Source organism: Balaenoptera borealis (assembly GCF_965194805.1).
Source record: "Balaenoptera borealis genome assembly, chromosome: 16".
Classification (NCBI taxonomy): domain Eukaryota; kingdom Metazoa; phylum Chordata; class Mammalia; order Artiodactyla; family Balaenopteridae; genus Balaenoptera; species Balaenoptera borealis.
Genome location: NC_138872.1, coordinates 21,823,448 through 21,838,691, shown reverse-complemented (window position 1 = coordinate 21,838,691; position 15,244 = coordinate 21,823,448). Strand labels below are relative to the sequence as shown.

Sequence of the window (15,244 nt, the reverse complement as noted above, 5' to 3'; positions counted from 1 at the left end):
TGACATATATACACTAATGTGTATAAAATTGATAACTAATAAGAACCTGCTGTATAAAAAATAAATAAAATAAAATTCAAAAAAAAAAGATCTGTGTCCCACCCCATCTTTGACTTCATCTCTCACCGCTCTCACCCATACTCATCCTGCTCCAGGCTCACTGCCTCAGGACCTTTGTACTTGCTATTTCCTTTGCTTGGAATGCTCTTCCTGCCTCTCTCTGTGTGACGCACACTTTCTCATCATTGCAACTCAGATGTTATCTTTATCAAAATCTCTCCTTGTCACCTTCCATCGGACCACCCATCTGTCACGTTCAAGGGCTCTCCTGTCTGCCCCCTGCTCCCCATCTCTGTGGTCTTGTCCCAAACCAGGCCTTATCGCAGGTCTCCCTCCATGACACAGAATAGCCCTCCCTGGCTTGAACCATTCATTTTGTGGCTCCCTATTGCCATCAGCCTGACATTCAGGGCTGTTCACAACCTGAACACTGCTGACTTCTCCCACGTCATCTCCTGGGGCCCCTTCTCATATAAGTGCTCCCCAAACTGTAACATACTTCTTAGGTACAACATAAACTTTCCCACCTCTGAGCTTTGGCTCATGCTGTTCCTTTTGCTTGGAATACCAGGCACCCGCCTCTTCCAAAGCTCAGCTCAAATGCTGCCTACTTCAGGAACTGCCTGATTCCCTTCCTTCCTTTAGGTCTTATCATCCTGGCTAGTGATGACTTCCGGAAGTTTGCAAGGCCATGTCCCACGGCCCCACACAACCTGGACACAGACCAGGAACTCAGAAAATGAAAGGGAGGAGTTGGTTTTGTTCTGTTTCTCAGGGGAGAATACAGAGCCCTGGGAAATAAGAGCCAATTCATTTTTTGATGTATTTTATGCATCACAGTCATATCACCATTTCATTTACATCCCACAGAGGGCTACAGGGTTTCTGCAGTTATTTGGAGGCAGATAGTTTTGCAATTATTATCCCCAATATTCAGAAGAGGAAACTGAGGCCAGAGCCCCAGATCTCAGGGATCATCCTATGATCCCAGGGCAGGACTCTCTAGTCCTGAACATGGAATCTGATCCAGGGGCTGCTAAGAGAAGTCTCAAGGTGAACCCTACCCCAGGAGGCCAACACACTAATACATCAGGAGGTTGAAGGGCGAGGGGTGTGATGGTTCTTGCTTCATGAGTTTTCTCAGCAATATCTCAAGAATTTTTATGGGGTGCTGGATAGTAGAGGAAATAAGAGCATTGATTCCAGGCTGGCCTGCTGAAAGAGGAGGAATCACATGGTACAGTGATGAGCCAACCAGCTGAGATCAGGCAAGCCCAGCCTAGACAGCCAGGTCCTGGTTGGCCCACAGATTTATGAGAAATAATGAATGATTGTTTTTTCAAGCCTCCAAGTTTTGGACTTGTTTGTTAGTCAGCAGTAGCTAGCTGATACAACAGTGATTCTCAAAGTATCACTGGATCAATACTATCAGCATCACCTGAGAACTTGTTAAAAATGCAAATTCTCAGCCCACACCCAGATCTACTGTATCAGAAACTAGGGATGGGACCCAGGAACCTGTGTTTTAACCCATTTTTTTAGGTGATTCTGACATATATTCGAGTTTGTGAACCACTGATCTAGATAATGGTTTAAAGCCCCTCTCAGCACATGCCTAGCATATCATAAGCTTTCTCGAATGCTGCCCATTATTTTGATACATGGCCTTGAATGTTCCCCTTCTCCCTCATGGAGCACCTGCCAGCCCCACAACTCTCAAAGGCCCTCCTATTCTTTCCCACCTTGAATCCAGAGCTGCTGCTCCCACAGTGGATAGGGCCACCCTTTGCTGTGTGACCTCAGGCTTGGCCTGGGCCCTCTCTGAGCCTCCAGCCATTTCAGGGCTCTTGAATCTTTGACAGCATGGCGTGGGTGACTCAGACCTGCTCACACTTCTGACTTTGATTTTGATTGTCTCAGACTCAGGACCCAGCACACAGTGGGCCTAAGATGGTTGGGAGGGGCAGGGTGTAGACTTACCTGCCCAAAATTCCAAGGTATGCTCTTGATGAACTTGGCTGAGCCCTGGTAGATGAAGCCCTGTTGGGTGAGGACATACTCCCGCCGCTCCTCATCTGAGTCCAGGTACACAGCGTCCGCTGTGGGTGAAAAGGAAAGGGCCTCAACTCTAGGTCTGGCAAGGCCCAGGTTCCCCACAGACATGGCAGCCGGGGTGCCAACTCCTCAGGGCCAGGTCAGTTTCTCAGAGGCCTTTCTCTCTTTTAATCAGGAAAACTAATCATTAATTAATAATCCCCCCCCAAAAAAAAGTAAAAAAAAAAAAATTAATAATCCCACATCGGTGAGATAAGGTATTATCAGTGACAACAATGTCTTTTATCCAACACTTGCCACGTGCCAGGACCCATGATAAATGTATGACATATATTAACTTGTTTAATCTCTATAAAAGCCCCATGTGGAAGGGATCCTTGGAAACCCCATTTTACAGATGGCAAAACTGAGGCTCAAGAATATATTACAGATGGGAAAACTGATGTCAAAACAAGAGACAGAGGCACACTCGCTGGGCCACGAGTCAGGAACCCCTTAGCTCTGAGTCTCCTTTGCTGTGTGACCCTGGGCAGGTCAGTTCTTCTCCTGCCACCTGACTGTGTTCCCTAAGAGTAAAATGTGATCCCAGATCTGAAAGGTGCTTTGCAAGCTAAAGCCCTGAGCCAGTGCGAGGAAGAAGCATCATTCAGGTGGAGAGGAAGCCAAGAAAGGGTCACTGCAGCTCAGGGGAGGAGGGTCCTCGTCCAGCTTGGCGGTCAGCTGGCTTCTGAAGGTTGCCTGGATGACATTCTAAGCAGAGGACCAGAGAGAGCAGAGGTGCGCCTGCTGGAAAACGCAGGGCACTTAGTTCCCTGTGGCTAGCGACAACAGAAAAGGACCTGGGGCGGTGGGGCCAGATGACAGGAAGGCAAAGGTTAGCCTGGCCTTTCTAATCCTCACTTCACAAGTGAGGAAATTGAGGCTGGGAAGGGGAAATCCAGAGGTATGACTTTGGTCGGCTCTGGGCATTTTTGCCTCCGTGGCCTCCTTCCTCCACAAAAAAATAAAAAACCAAAAATATATTTTATGACTGCATTGGTATAATGATGAACATATTAATATTATATGTTAAAACACATTCTCTGGCCTGAACATTCATTTTGTTTCTTCTGATTTTAAAAGAAATTAACACATTTTCATGGGTCCCTAAAAGTATGGCGGGCCCAGGCAGCGTGCCTACTGAAATCAGCTTGGGGAAACATGTCCAGTGCCTGGGATGCAGCTGCCCGGCCCCTCAGACCCCTGGGCTCCTCTACAGTGACCAGCAACCTTACAGCTTGGAGGAAGCAAATGTGAAAGTGGCTGGGTGTCTTTTGCATCCTGCCCTGTGGCTCTAAAGATTGCGCAATAAACATCAGCCTTCAGATAAATGAACTATGTGGCTGTAAATCAGCGGGAAGCGTGGGAGGAAGAATTTAAGAGAAGGAAAAGCCCACGGTACTTTCACATCCAGTGAAAGTGTCAGCACATGTTGAATTGTCCCCACCGCAGCCCAGGAAGCCAGGACTATGTCCCCGCTCAGGTCTCTAGCTGGTAAAGGTGGAGCCTTGGGGCATCCCGACCATGTTGGAGCTCAGGGACGGGAGGCCCCCAGGTCACGGGCAGATCCCCCCTCCCCCGAGAGGGAGAGCAGTTTCCTCCCCTAGCGCGCCCACCCCCACTGAGCCCAACTTCCTGCCTCCGCATCACCAGTTCCTGGCCTGGGACGTGGGTCCCTTTAGTCACTGTGCTGCTTGGCTGACTGTCAGCCCAACCCTCCAGGCAGGGAGGGGCCAAGGCCACAGGAAGGGGACATCCCCCAGACCCTCACTCCCCATTTCTGAACTCTGAAACCCCATGGTGTTGGGGTCAGGGAGGGGCACTGCCACGTTCCTGCCCTGCGGACAGGGTTGCCAACTAGCTGCAAGTTCACATTGACTAAAATCAAAATGAGTGGACAGTGGGTCCAGCAAGGCCACTTCTGTCCTGAGAAACCATTCCGTGTGGCCACAGGGCATGTGATCAAGGGTGCTCCTCCTTCTGATAAGCCACAGGGGACCAACTCATGCTTGTGGGTGGGAGCCAGACTAATGAACCATCCACCCGGCAAGACCCAGGGCACTCCCAGCTCTTAAAAAGGATGAGCAGATGTCTGCAGCCTGATGCGGAAAGAGCCTCAAGATGTACAGTTGAGGGAGAAGAAAACCAGCCCAAGTTGTAGACTGATGTATATGGTAAGATTCTTTTATGTTTAAGAAAGACGGGGAAACCCATAATGCAGTGAGGTCTTGTACAACATGACGAATGTAATTAACACTGCTGTATGTTACATATGAAAGTTCTTAAGAGAATAAATCCTAAAAGTTCTCAACACAAGGAAAATTTTTTTCTATATCTTTAATTTTGTATCTATATGAGATGATGGATGTCCATTAAACTTGTGATAATCATCTCACGATGTACGTAAGTCAGATCACTATGCTGCTCACCTGAAGCTTACACAGTGCTGTATGTCAACTACATCTCAACAAAACTGGAAGAAAAAAAAAATACAGCGACATCTCCAGGCACATACATTGGAATCTAAGGAGATAAACCCCCCAAAGACATCTAATAATGGTGTTTCCCAAGGAAGAGAGTTAAGGGGGGGTTGTCTCTCTGTAGTGCTTGAAGCTTTTATAAAGAGGGTGTTCTCATGTCTTACTGTTATAATTAGAAATAAAAGCCAAAGTATGTAAAAGAGAAAATAAAAAAATCTTTCTGTTCAAATAAAATGCCCCAAAATGGAGAAAAAATAAAGAAAGAAAGAAAGCAGTGGCCTAGTAGGAAGCTGGTTGTCTTGATGCTGGAGAGGCCAGAATTTCTGCCCTGGGCCCGGGCTTTGAGGAGGGACAGCCCATTCCCAGACTGGGCCCGCCCACAGGGCACCTCTCTCTGCTGGGCTACGTAGGAGCAGGAAGGAAAGAGAGCCCACTGTCTTGTAAGTCACATGCGGAAACTGAGGCCTGGGAAGGCCTGTGGCGCCCCCCTGTCTCCTCCCATCTGCTCAAGACAGACTCAGCCCTCTCCCTGACTCTCTAGTTTTGTCCAGCATCGCCCACTTGCTTCTTGAAGGACCTGCCTAAAGCCACTTATCTCTGAGCCTCAGTTTACCGTCTGTAAAACGAGGATGCTAACCTCTCCCCCTGGGGATTGTTGAGAGACATCATTGAAAGAGCGTATAAGGAGGCACTTAGGTGACCAAACTGCTCCTGCCCACCTCTCCTGGGTACCCCGCCCCTCCACCTCCCTGTTTCCCTTCCCCAAGCCAGTCTGGTGGGATTTAAAACAGAGCCCCACGAAAGACAACCAGGCATAAAGCCACGGCCCTGGGCATCCACTGGGCAGCCCTTTCCTGAACGGGGCTTCTGAACCCAGGCCACCTCCAGGCCCAGCTCACAGTGCCAGGGCCTCAGACACGGGGTGAGATCCCTTGGTAGCTGTGTAGGCTGGGGCAAGTCATTTTGCTTCCGCGAGCCTGTCTCCTCCTCTGTAAATGGGAATAATGAGCTCTGACATCACAAGGTCTTTGGGAGGCTGGAGCCCGGAACTGTATAGAGTAGGCCTCACTCAATTCAATTGGATGTCTCTTCTGCCCCATCCCCCCACCCTCAGTGGTTCCCATGGGTGGGTCCAGCCCTGCCCATCTCCCCACCCCCACCCGCGGATGAAGCGCAGCTCACCTGGGCACCAGGCATTGAAGAGCAGGGTGAAGTGACCCAGCACGAAGCTGGAGCCCTGGTAGCCAGTGGAGGCCTCCAGGCTGAGGCGGTACAGGCCGATGGGGGCGCTGGCTGGGCTGCTGAGCTGCAGCGAGAGGGCCCTGTCCTGCTGGTCCACCACCGTGGCCGCCCAGGCACCCTCCTCCACCGCATCGGACAGCCCGAAGCGGGCCTTGGTCCCGGCATCCTCGCTGGGGGCTGGGCCTGCAGAGGGAGAAAGCAGGGGCCGTGAGCCAGGGGTGGTGAGGGAGGGTGAGCGCCAGGGCTGGCAGGAGCAGAGCACATGTCTGGGGTCCCCTGGGCCTGGGTTTGAGGCCTAGTTCTGTCACTAACCAGTGAGGGAACTTTGGCGACAGGTTTCATCTCTCTGAGCCTCAGCTTCTTCATCTGTAAAATGGGGATCAGACCCCAAAATGTGCAGGATGGTTTTGCGGGAATACATGAAAAGCTGCAGGCACACAGCACGTCCTCAATCTCCTGGGAGATTCCTCCTGGGAGAGGGGACAGTGTGGCCTGGGACAGGGTCACAGTCACACTGTTCTGGACTGGCGCGACTTTGGGGAAGACCATTCTCTTCTCTGGGCTCAGTCTGCCCATCTGTAACATGGACAGGAATTAGGTAAGATACTCCCCGAAGGTCCTCCTCTCCTGCCTAAATCCTTTAACTTTCAGAAAAAGAAGCTGAGACTTTGAGTAGAGCGGGACCTTGGTCCTCTGATGTCCCCAGTGGGGCCTGTCTGAAAGCCTGCTTGCTCTTGGCTAGCAGAGGGTGCTGGCCAATGCAGGTCTAGGTGTCTATCTCCCAAGGGCCCCTCCAACTTTTTGCCTCTGTATCTCCATAGGCAGCCACGAAGAGCCAGAACTATCCCTCACCTCCCTACAGCCTTTTACACTTTACAAAGCACCTTGGCACTTCCTGCTTCCCCCAAGACCCCTTGGTGAGGGAAACTGAGGCTCAGAGAGAAGGGCTCTCCCAAAAACATCCCAGGGGTCTGCGGCAAAGCTAACAGCCGAGTCCACATCTCTAGGCCCTGGGTTGCCCCCCATGGTGCCTCTCATTCCTAAAAGGGATGCTCCCTAGTGGGGGGGTTTCAGGGCTCAGTGTGGTGAGAGCCTGCCTTGAACTGGCTCTTTTTCAGGTGGAGGGCAGGGCCTAGCCCATGCAGGCAGGTCTGAGTCATGGCGAGGGTGAGGGGGGCTGGTCACCCTTTCTGGACTTGGATGGCGGAGAGAAGAAACAAAACCTTCTCTGCCTGGTTGGGTGGCTGCTCAGGAGGGTTTCTGTTTATTCTTGCATCTCCCTCCCTGCAGCTCTGCCCTCCCACTACTGACAATATGGGGGCCTGCTCACTGAGGGGCTACCTGCCAGCCCCACCCACTCCCATGCCCAAATATAAATATGAACTAACAGGCATGACACAGGCCTCTGGGGCCCTGTCTGAGTGCCAGGAGCCAGCTGTAAGCCTTTAAATGCTCCCTGTCTCCCAGAGTCAGTATTTAGGGGAGAAGTTGGGCAGCACTGGGGCCCGAGAGCCAGCCTAGGTCTGGTTCCACCACTTAGACCCTGAGTGCTGTGTGACCTGGGCTAAGTCACCAGGCCTCTCTGATCTGCGATTTTCTCATCAAAGAAGAAAACAGGCTTAGACTTCATGTCTGGAAAGGTTCGACTCCAGGTCTGAAACTGGCTCTGTGACCTTGGACAAGCTATTTAGCTTCTCTGTGCCTCAGTTTCCTTATCTGTAAAATGAGGTCAATTGCAGTACCTCCTCATAAGGTCGTTGTGAGGCTCAAAGAAGGTGACCCTTGTAAAGCACATTGCAAGATGCCTGGCACATAGTAAGTGTTCAATAAATAATAGTTATTATTTATTATTGTCACTACCACCTTCTAATGCTGTTTAGAGGAACCAGTGAGAGTTTAAAGCACATGGTAATTATGCAGTAAATATGAGCTATCCCCAGTGTCATCCAAAGAGACCATTACAAATCAGAGTTCTCGGGTCAAATAACAGATTTTGAGACTGGAGTGGAATGCAGTAAGTGTCTGGTTCATTTGAATCACTTCATAGATACAGAAACTGAGACCGAAAGGGGTAAAGTTGGGGTGACTATACGTCCCAGTTTTCCCAGGATAGTCCCATTTTATGCCTGTGGTCCCAGCATAATTCTTTTTTTTTTTTAACATCTTTATTGGAGTATAATTGCTTTACAATGGTGTGTTAGTTTCTGCTTTATAACAAAGTGAATCAGCTATACATATACATAAATCCCCATATCTCCTCCCTCTCCCAGCATAATTTTTTTTTTTTTTCAGCATAATTCTTAATGGCACCCCTTTCATTCTCAGAAAAGACTCTGTTTGGATGATCAATGATCTGGTCTCCATGGTAATGGTCTGGGCCAGGTACCATAGCCACCGTCACTATTGATACACCACCCTCGGGGACAGGCCAGGAAACACATTTCCCTTTCTCTCTGTCCCGCGGCAGCCGTGTACATAAACGCACTTACACACCCCTTTCTTCTGAGGGGTCCTGGTGGATGAGATGAGGACGGGCTGTCCCCTGGCCCCAGTGCTGCTCACATAAGCTGGCTTAGAAAACTCCTTGGCTGCGGTTCCACACGGTACTCTTTGTGGGGCTAGAGGTGCCGCAGAGACCCCTCTGGGTAAATGACCCTGGAGACCTGAGGGGTCCTGGCCACTACCCCGACCATGGCAGTGAGGGGCTGGGTGGGGTGGATGAGGGGAACCTTCCAGAGTCAAGCCTTCTATTAGCTGCATAAGGGTTCTTTTCACTGCTTCAGGCTGACCTCACTCTCACCCAACCCACCCTCCCAACCCTGGCCCGCCTTGCGGGGAAGCAGAGCTTTATTCCTTAACAAGGATGGTGCTTGTCCACTGTGGTCTGTACCCCACAGCAGAGCCTGTCCGGCCTCGAACTGTCAGGGTGAAATGCATGGCATCTGGGCATGGATGGGGTCAGGTCACACACCCCATTTGCTGAGCGACCTTCGCCAGCTCTCTCCCCTCTCTGGGCCTCAGTTTCCCTGAAGAGGTAGGACAGGCTGATCATAAGCTAGAATGTTCCAACACTAGGGCAGGGTGCCCAGGCCAGGCCCAGGGTCGGGGGCTGACCAAAGCCAGGCCTCAAGGCAGAAAGCCCCGCTTCCTGGTATTGTTTCCCAGCTTCCCCAGCCCACAGGAGGGTCTTGGTAGCCCAGACAGGGAGGCTGAGTGCACCCAGAGATACAGTGCCTTCTGTGGCTGCCCCGGGGGCTGTGGACGTTACCAGGGCAGGTTGGCTATGGTTTGAGATAAGTTGGCAGAGACTGGAGAACAGAGATTAGTTGCTGGGGTAAGAAGGTCAGCTGCCTGCCTCCCCCGTGGCCCCAACCCTGAACTTGGGGCCTCATGACCTAGTGTCAGGCTGCCTAGACAAATGGAGAAGGAGAAAGAAATTCGGACACCTTGAAAGTGAAAGAAGGAAAACAAGGTGGGAAATACCCAAGCTGGCAGTTCATCGACCATCCATTTCACAGAGGAACAAACTGAGGCTGGCAGGCACTTGTGGTGAACAAGTAAATGTCCCTGCTCTCAGATCACTCTGGGGTCAGGGTTTCAATCCTGCTGTGTCCCTAACTTACTGTGTGACCTGGGCAAGTAACTTGACCTTTCTGAGCCTCAGAGTTCTCATCTGTAAGATGGGTGCTAGTTACGCTTCCAGAACAGAAGGATTCAGGATGAGTATGCATACACCATAGATGTGATTTTCATCAAGCCAAGCCTGACACTTCTCAGGGCACCACACCCAGCCCTTAACTGCCATGGATTCAGCCTTCCACTTTACAGAGGGGGAAACTGAGGCTGGAAAGATCAGAGACTTGCAGGAGGCCCCTCAGATTTATTGGAAGAACCCCAAGGATGCTGGGTATGTGTGTGTGGGGGTGCCCTGGCTAGTAGGTGTGTTCCTGCCAGAAGGGAAGGGGGAGGGAGGAAAGGGATGAACGGGATATCCGTGGCCGGTCTGCAGGCGCTGTGATAAGCTTTATCAAACGGCCTCCTAGGTAGTATGGGCCTCAGCCTGCTTGCTCTCCGGCCTCAGAGACCTCAGAAAGAGCTAGAGCTCACCTTTCCCACCCTTGGGCCAGAGTCCCAGCCAGGCGGCCCCTCTCTGACCTCAAGGGAGTGGTTCCCATCGGAAGCCAAACCCAGGGATTTGGCATTTAAGGCCACTTTCCTGGGAATAGCAAAGAAGACTGGACACTGGGCATCTGGGGATGGGGTGGTTGGGGCCTCAATGTCCCTTCATCCATCACTGGAGTCCCTGGAGCAAGACCAGCAAACAGCTGCTAACATCTGCAGAGCACTCCCTCATGTCACGCCCTTCTCACCTAACGACCTTCCACCAGGAGTGCTTTACCTCAGAGAGGCTAAGCAACTTGCCCAAGGTCACACAGTGGGTAGGCAGTCTGGTCCACACCAGAACCCAGGTCTGTCTGTCCAGCCCCTGAGCCTGAGGCAGCTTCCCAAGGCTTAGAGATAGAACTAGGGGAACATAAAACTGCCCACTCAGAGGGCTGGAGCCAGCTGGGGTTCTCTCCACCAACCAGACCCCCTTTGGGCCTGATCCCAGAGGCTTCGTCAGGTTGTGTGGGTTTGCAGGGGCGGCTGTTGATAAGAATTGGGAAGTTGTTTTGATGTGGGAAAAGGCAGGCAGGACCTCGATGGACCTGTGTGGCGGCAAACCTCCTCCTCAACCCTGGTGACAACAGGTGGTCAGGAACCCAGGCATCCAGAAGCACAGACTTATCTACAAGACTGAGTGGCCTGCGGAGACATCTCTGCGCTCTCTGGCCTCAGTTCCCTCATCTGTAAAATGGGGTATGACTGCTGGGAATTTCTCAGGGGGCGAAGAGGAACGGCGTCACCTGTCCCATGGTCTGTCACGAAATCACAGAACAGGTAGGTGCGGGCGTGGGACTCACCGGTCACGGCACAGAAGGTGAGGCTGTCCATGCCAGCCTCGTAGTTTCGGCCCTCGAAGTGCAGCGTCAGCCAGAAGGGCTGGCCCCGTCGCACCACCAGCTTCTCCCTGCACAGGTCAGCCGTGTGGTGGTCACGGCCATTGGCCTCCAGCTCCAGGTCACATCTCTCCAGAACAAGATCTGTGGAGGCAGTGAGGGGCTTGAGCCGTGGTTCCATCCCTCAGCCAGCTGTGAGCCCTGAGCTCCCTGGACGTGCCAGGTTCAGGGCGCCCCCGGGAGCCAGCCTTCCCAATCCCCACCCACGCTGTCACCCAGGGGCTAACTGGGCCTGAATCTCCCCAACTCTTTTTTTTTTTTGGCCGTGCTGCGCAGCTTGCAGGATCTTAGTTCCCCGACCAGAGATCGAAGCTGGGCCCACTGCAGTGGAAGCCCGGAGTCCTAACCACTGGACCGACGGGGAATTCCCTCCCCAGCTCTTAATCACAGGTTGCGCTCACTGTGGCAAGTGGGGAAGGCTTTGCACCTCCCAGCCGTGGGCCCTCAGGCAACTCAGCTTTTCTGGGCCTCGCTTTTCCCCGTGTGTCCACAGGTGGGGACAGCAGGACCCACCTAACAGGGCTGTGGTGAGCCACTTAGCCCGGTGCCTGGCACATAATAAATGCCTACTAAACACGAGCTAGTCTATTATGATTGGAGGGCTCTTTTGGTAAAAAGGGGGGTGGTATTCGGTATCGATTAATTACACAGGCTTTGCCATTTAGGTTCAGTTTCCAATTTCCAGAAAATACAGAGGACTGAGGAAGATGTAAACACAGAACCAGGAAGCAATCAACAAAATTCGTACTCTGGGAAACTATAGGTAAAGTGTTCGGTTTCTTTAACCAAGAAATTGCCAAAAAAAAAAAAAGAAAAGACAAGAAAAAAAAGTTGAAGGGATAACCTATAGACTAAGAGAAACCTAAAACACATTACAACCCACTGTGCTGTGTGACCCTTATTTGGATTTTGATTTTAAAAACTACTTATTACATGCATGAGGCAATTAGAAATTTGAATACTGATGTATAATGGTGATATTAAGGAATTTTTAATTTGTTTATGTCTAAAAAGAAGTCCTTATTCTTTGGAAAGATATATTGAAATATTTGCAGATGAAATGATGTGCTGCCTGGGATTTGTTTCCAAATAATGGGTTGGGGGGTGTGAGGGCAGGAGGCAACAGTAGCCATAAGTTGGTGGTAGTTGGGACCAGGTGACGAGAACATAGGCATTTATTCTACTGTTCTCTCTACTTTTATGTATGTTCAGTATTCTCCATAATAAAATTTTTTTTTCAATAACAGAGGTTTTGGAGTCTTCTGGACCTGAGTTTTAGTTCTGCTGTTCTGCTGTGTGATCCCGGGGAAGGTGTCTCTCCCTCTCTGTGCCTCCTTTTCTGAAGCGTCAAAGGGCTGCTGTGAGGTCTAGCAGAGGACACCCTTTCCCCAGGGCTGAGCCCAGGGCAAAAGTTTGATATGTGAAAGTTCTCTTTTCCCATATTTTCAGAGGGAGCTGAAGACCAGGGGAGGGATTGGGGTGATGGGAGAGTGAGGGTCAAATCTCATAAACCTTGGCAAGCTCAATCTGACCTAATCAAGGTCAAGATTAGGGGGACCATAGGGTGAGAGGAGTGGGCAAGGGAGATGCTCAGAACTATTGGACCCTTAAGAATATGTGGTCCCACTGAGGCCCAGGGGCAGGGATTTGCCAAAGTCACCCAGCAAGTGGGTCCTTCCACAGGGACATACATGCAGGTCTCCTCCCTCCCGCCATGGAATATCCCCCAAATGAGGCGCAAACAAATTGCCCAGTAACTGCCGAGGGCTTTGACATGGATTATCTCCACTTAAACCTCACAACTACCCACCTACACAGCTACTATCACTCTCTTCATTTTGTAGACAGAGACATCACATGGCCCCAGGTCTCATGGCAAGCACAAGCTGAAGCTTTGGGGTTTGAATCCAGGGCTGTAGATTCGGGAGCCCACACTGGTAACCACCTCACTCACAGTTCAGGATTTGTTGTTCATCCCCCTGCCCCCCTCCACTCCTCCCATTCCCTGCCCACATCTTGTGTTGTTTCAAGCCTAGGAGGAGACCTGGGGGAAGTTGAGGCCCCTGCAATCACAGCAAGAGAGACCTCCGCTAGCCACAAGGAAGAACTTCCTGCTGGCCTGCTGGGGTGAAGAAACACTGTTTTGGGAAACTTCAACTCCAGAGAGCTTAAGCAAGAAAGAGGCCACTGTTGTCCCCCTAGGAGACCTTAGAGAGATGGTCAGTCCCTGGTCTGGGGCAGATGCAGCGCTTTCTCACTCTATTGTGTGAAGAAAGATTTCCAGAAATCATGCCCAGCTCTAGAGGTGCAGAAACACTGGGGTCTAGAATCTTAGGATTTCTGCACTGAGAAAGGACCCGAGGTCTTCCAGGCCACCGGGACCCCTGTAGGAAGTGGCCACTCTGGCAATGGGGCAGGGGGCTCATCATAATTGGCATCTCCAGAGTCCCCCAGGTCTACTGAGCCCCACTCTTGGGGACAGGGTGGGAAACTGCATAGGGCACAAGTGGCCACCTAGGTGACGCATCACAGCCAGCCCTGAGCTGGCTTTCGATCGCATGTGTTGGGGAGCTGGGTCCCAGAGAGGGACAAAGATGGCCCGAGATCACAGCAGGTCAGGCACGTCGGTGGTTCCTCCTGCTTGTTCCTGCCCCACGTGCTCCGAGTCCCTCTCCATGTTCCCTCTGCCCACCCTCCTTCCTGGGGGCTGCAGAGGTGGTACAGAGGCCACCTCCAAATGGACTTGACCCAAGAGTCAGCCAGGATGCTGAGTCCAGCAGCATTAGTACAGGCGCATCCCCCATCGTAGAAATCCCTCCTCTGAAATGGTAGCCCTGCCTGTGTGTGTGTGTGTGTGTGTGTGTGTGTGTGTGTAGGAAATGAACTGAGCCCCTTCTCCAGTCCCCTCACAGATGTACCGAGGACTGGCATTACTGTCCATGTTTTACAGGAGGGGAAACTGAGACTCAACCAGTGGCCAAGGACCAGGGTTGCAGAACTTGAGGGCAGGGAGGGACCTAGGAGAGCAAATCTGCTCTCAGGCCTCTCCCCCATAGGATGCTGGGAGCTCCTCTCTGGCCCCCGAGGCCAAGGAGACAGCCAGGCTTGGGTTACACATCACCATGGACTAACCAAAACTAAATACGTGAGTCCAGGCCAGCACCCTCTGTACAGCTTAACGCCTGGCACACAGCAGGGAGGCAGCTCCCACTAACTGAAGGAGGACAAGTGACAGTGGTCTGCTAACACAGTACTTTACCGTTCATAGCACGCCTTCGCGTTCCATTGCCTCATCTGATCCAGGAAGGCAGAGGTTAATGACTATGCCCTGGGGATGGGGAAGCTGAGGCCCCAGGCAGAGCCAGGACTGGGAGCCAAGCACCTCTCACCCAGCCCAGCCCACATGTTGAGCTCCAAATCGGGGACTTAGGGATCGAGCCCAGCCCGGTCCTGACCCCCACTGCACCTGTGGGACCACAGAGACCAGGTAAGGATGGCTGGACCCGGGGCCCCTGAGCGGTCGCAGAGGCGCTGACCCTGATACTCACCCTCGGCCATGGTCGGGTGGTGGCTGTGCTCCTCAGACCGGTGGCAGGACTTTGCAAGTGCAGACCACTAGCGACCGGCGATGCAGAGGCTGAGACCGACGGTGAATTTATAGCCCGCTTAGGGGCGGGCTAGGGGCGGGGCCTCGCGGGAAGGCGGTGCCCTGTCTGGGTCCACGCTCCTCTCCACCAGCCGGCTGGGGCGCACCCGGGGGTCAGGAGACGAGGGAGGAAGTGAAGGTTGGGCAAGGGCGCCCCCTGGGGAAACAACGCAGGGCTGGGACGGCAGCCACGGGGACACACAGACCGGGACACCCAGACACACCTGGATACACAGAGTCAGATCTTGGGTAACAGAGACACCTGGATACAGAAACACACACACAGATACAGACACACAATTGCACCAGGACACACAGGCATACTTGGATACACAGACATGGACCCCCAGTCAGGTCAGACCCGGGATCAAGAAGACACACACCGTCAGATAAAGATACATATGGAGCAGACACAGACACACAATCAGGGACGTAGGGTTGTGGACGCACAGAGACACAGACACACTGTGACAGATACGGCAAATAAACCTGGACACACAGACACGGTGACACGGACAGAAAATCAGATTAAAATCAGAGACATGCCTGTACATAGACACAGCCAGACACACACGGACAGGTACCCACCAAGAGCCACACACAAATAAGCAGGTGTCCGGATGCACCCAGCTCACAGACACACAGACCACACACCACCACCA

At 52.1% G+C, this 15,244-nt stretch overlaps 1 protein-coding gene across 1 annotated transcript in view; it reads right to left on the bottom strand.

The window, feature by feature from the left end:
• TGM2 (transglutaminase 2) overlaps positions 1-14,624 on the bottom strand; it is a 32,257-nt gene extending 17,633 nt beyond the window's left edge. The window contains exons 1-4 of the mRNA XM_082361942.1: positions 14,485-14,624; positions 10,841-11,020; positions 5,817-6,059; positions 2,041-2,159 (exon numbers count right to left, since the gene is read on the bottom strand). Coding sequence (XP_082218068.1) covers positions 2,041-2,159; positions 5,817-6,059; positions 10,841-11,020; positions 14,485-14,494 — 552 coding nt within the window. The 5' untranslated portion in view covers positions 14,495-14,624. The remainder of the gene's footprint in view (positions 1-2,040; positions 2,160-5,816; positions 6,060-10,840; positions 11,021-14,484) is intronic.
• Positions 14,625-15,244: the final 620 nt, after the last annotated feature.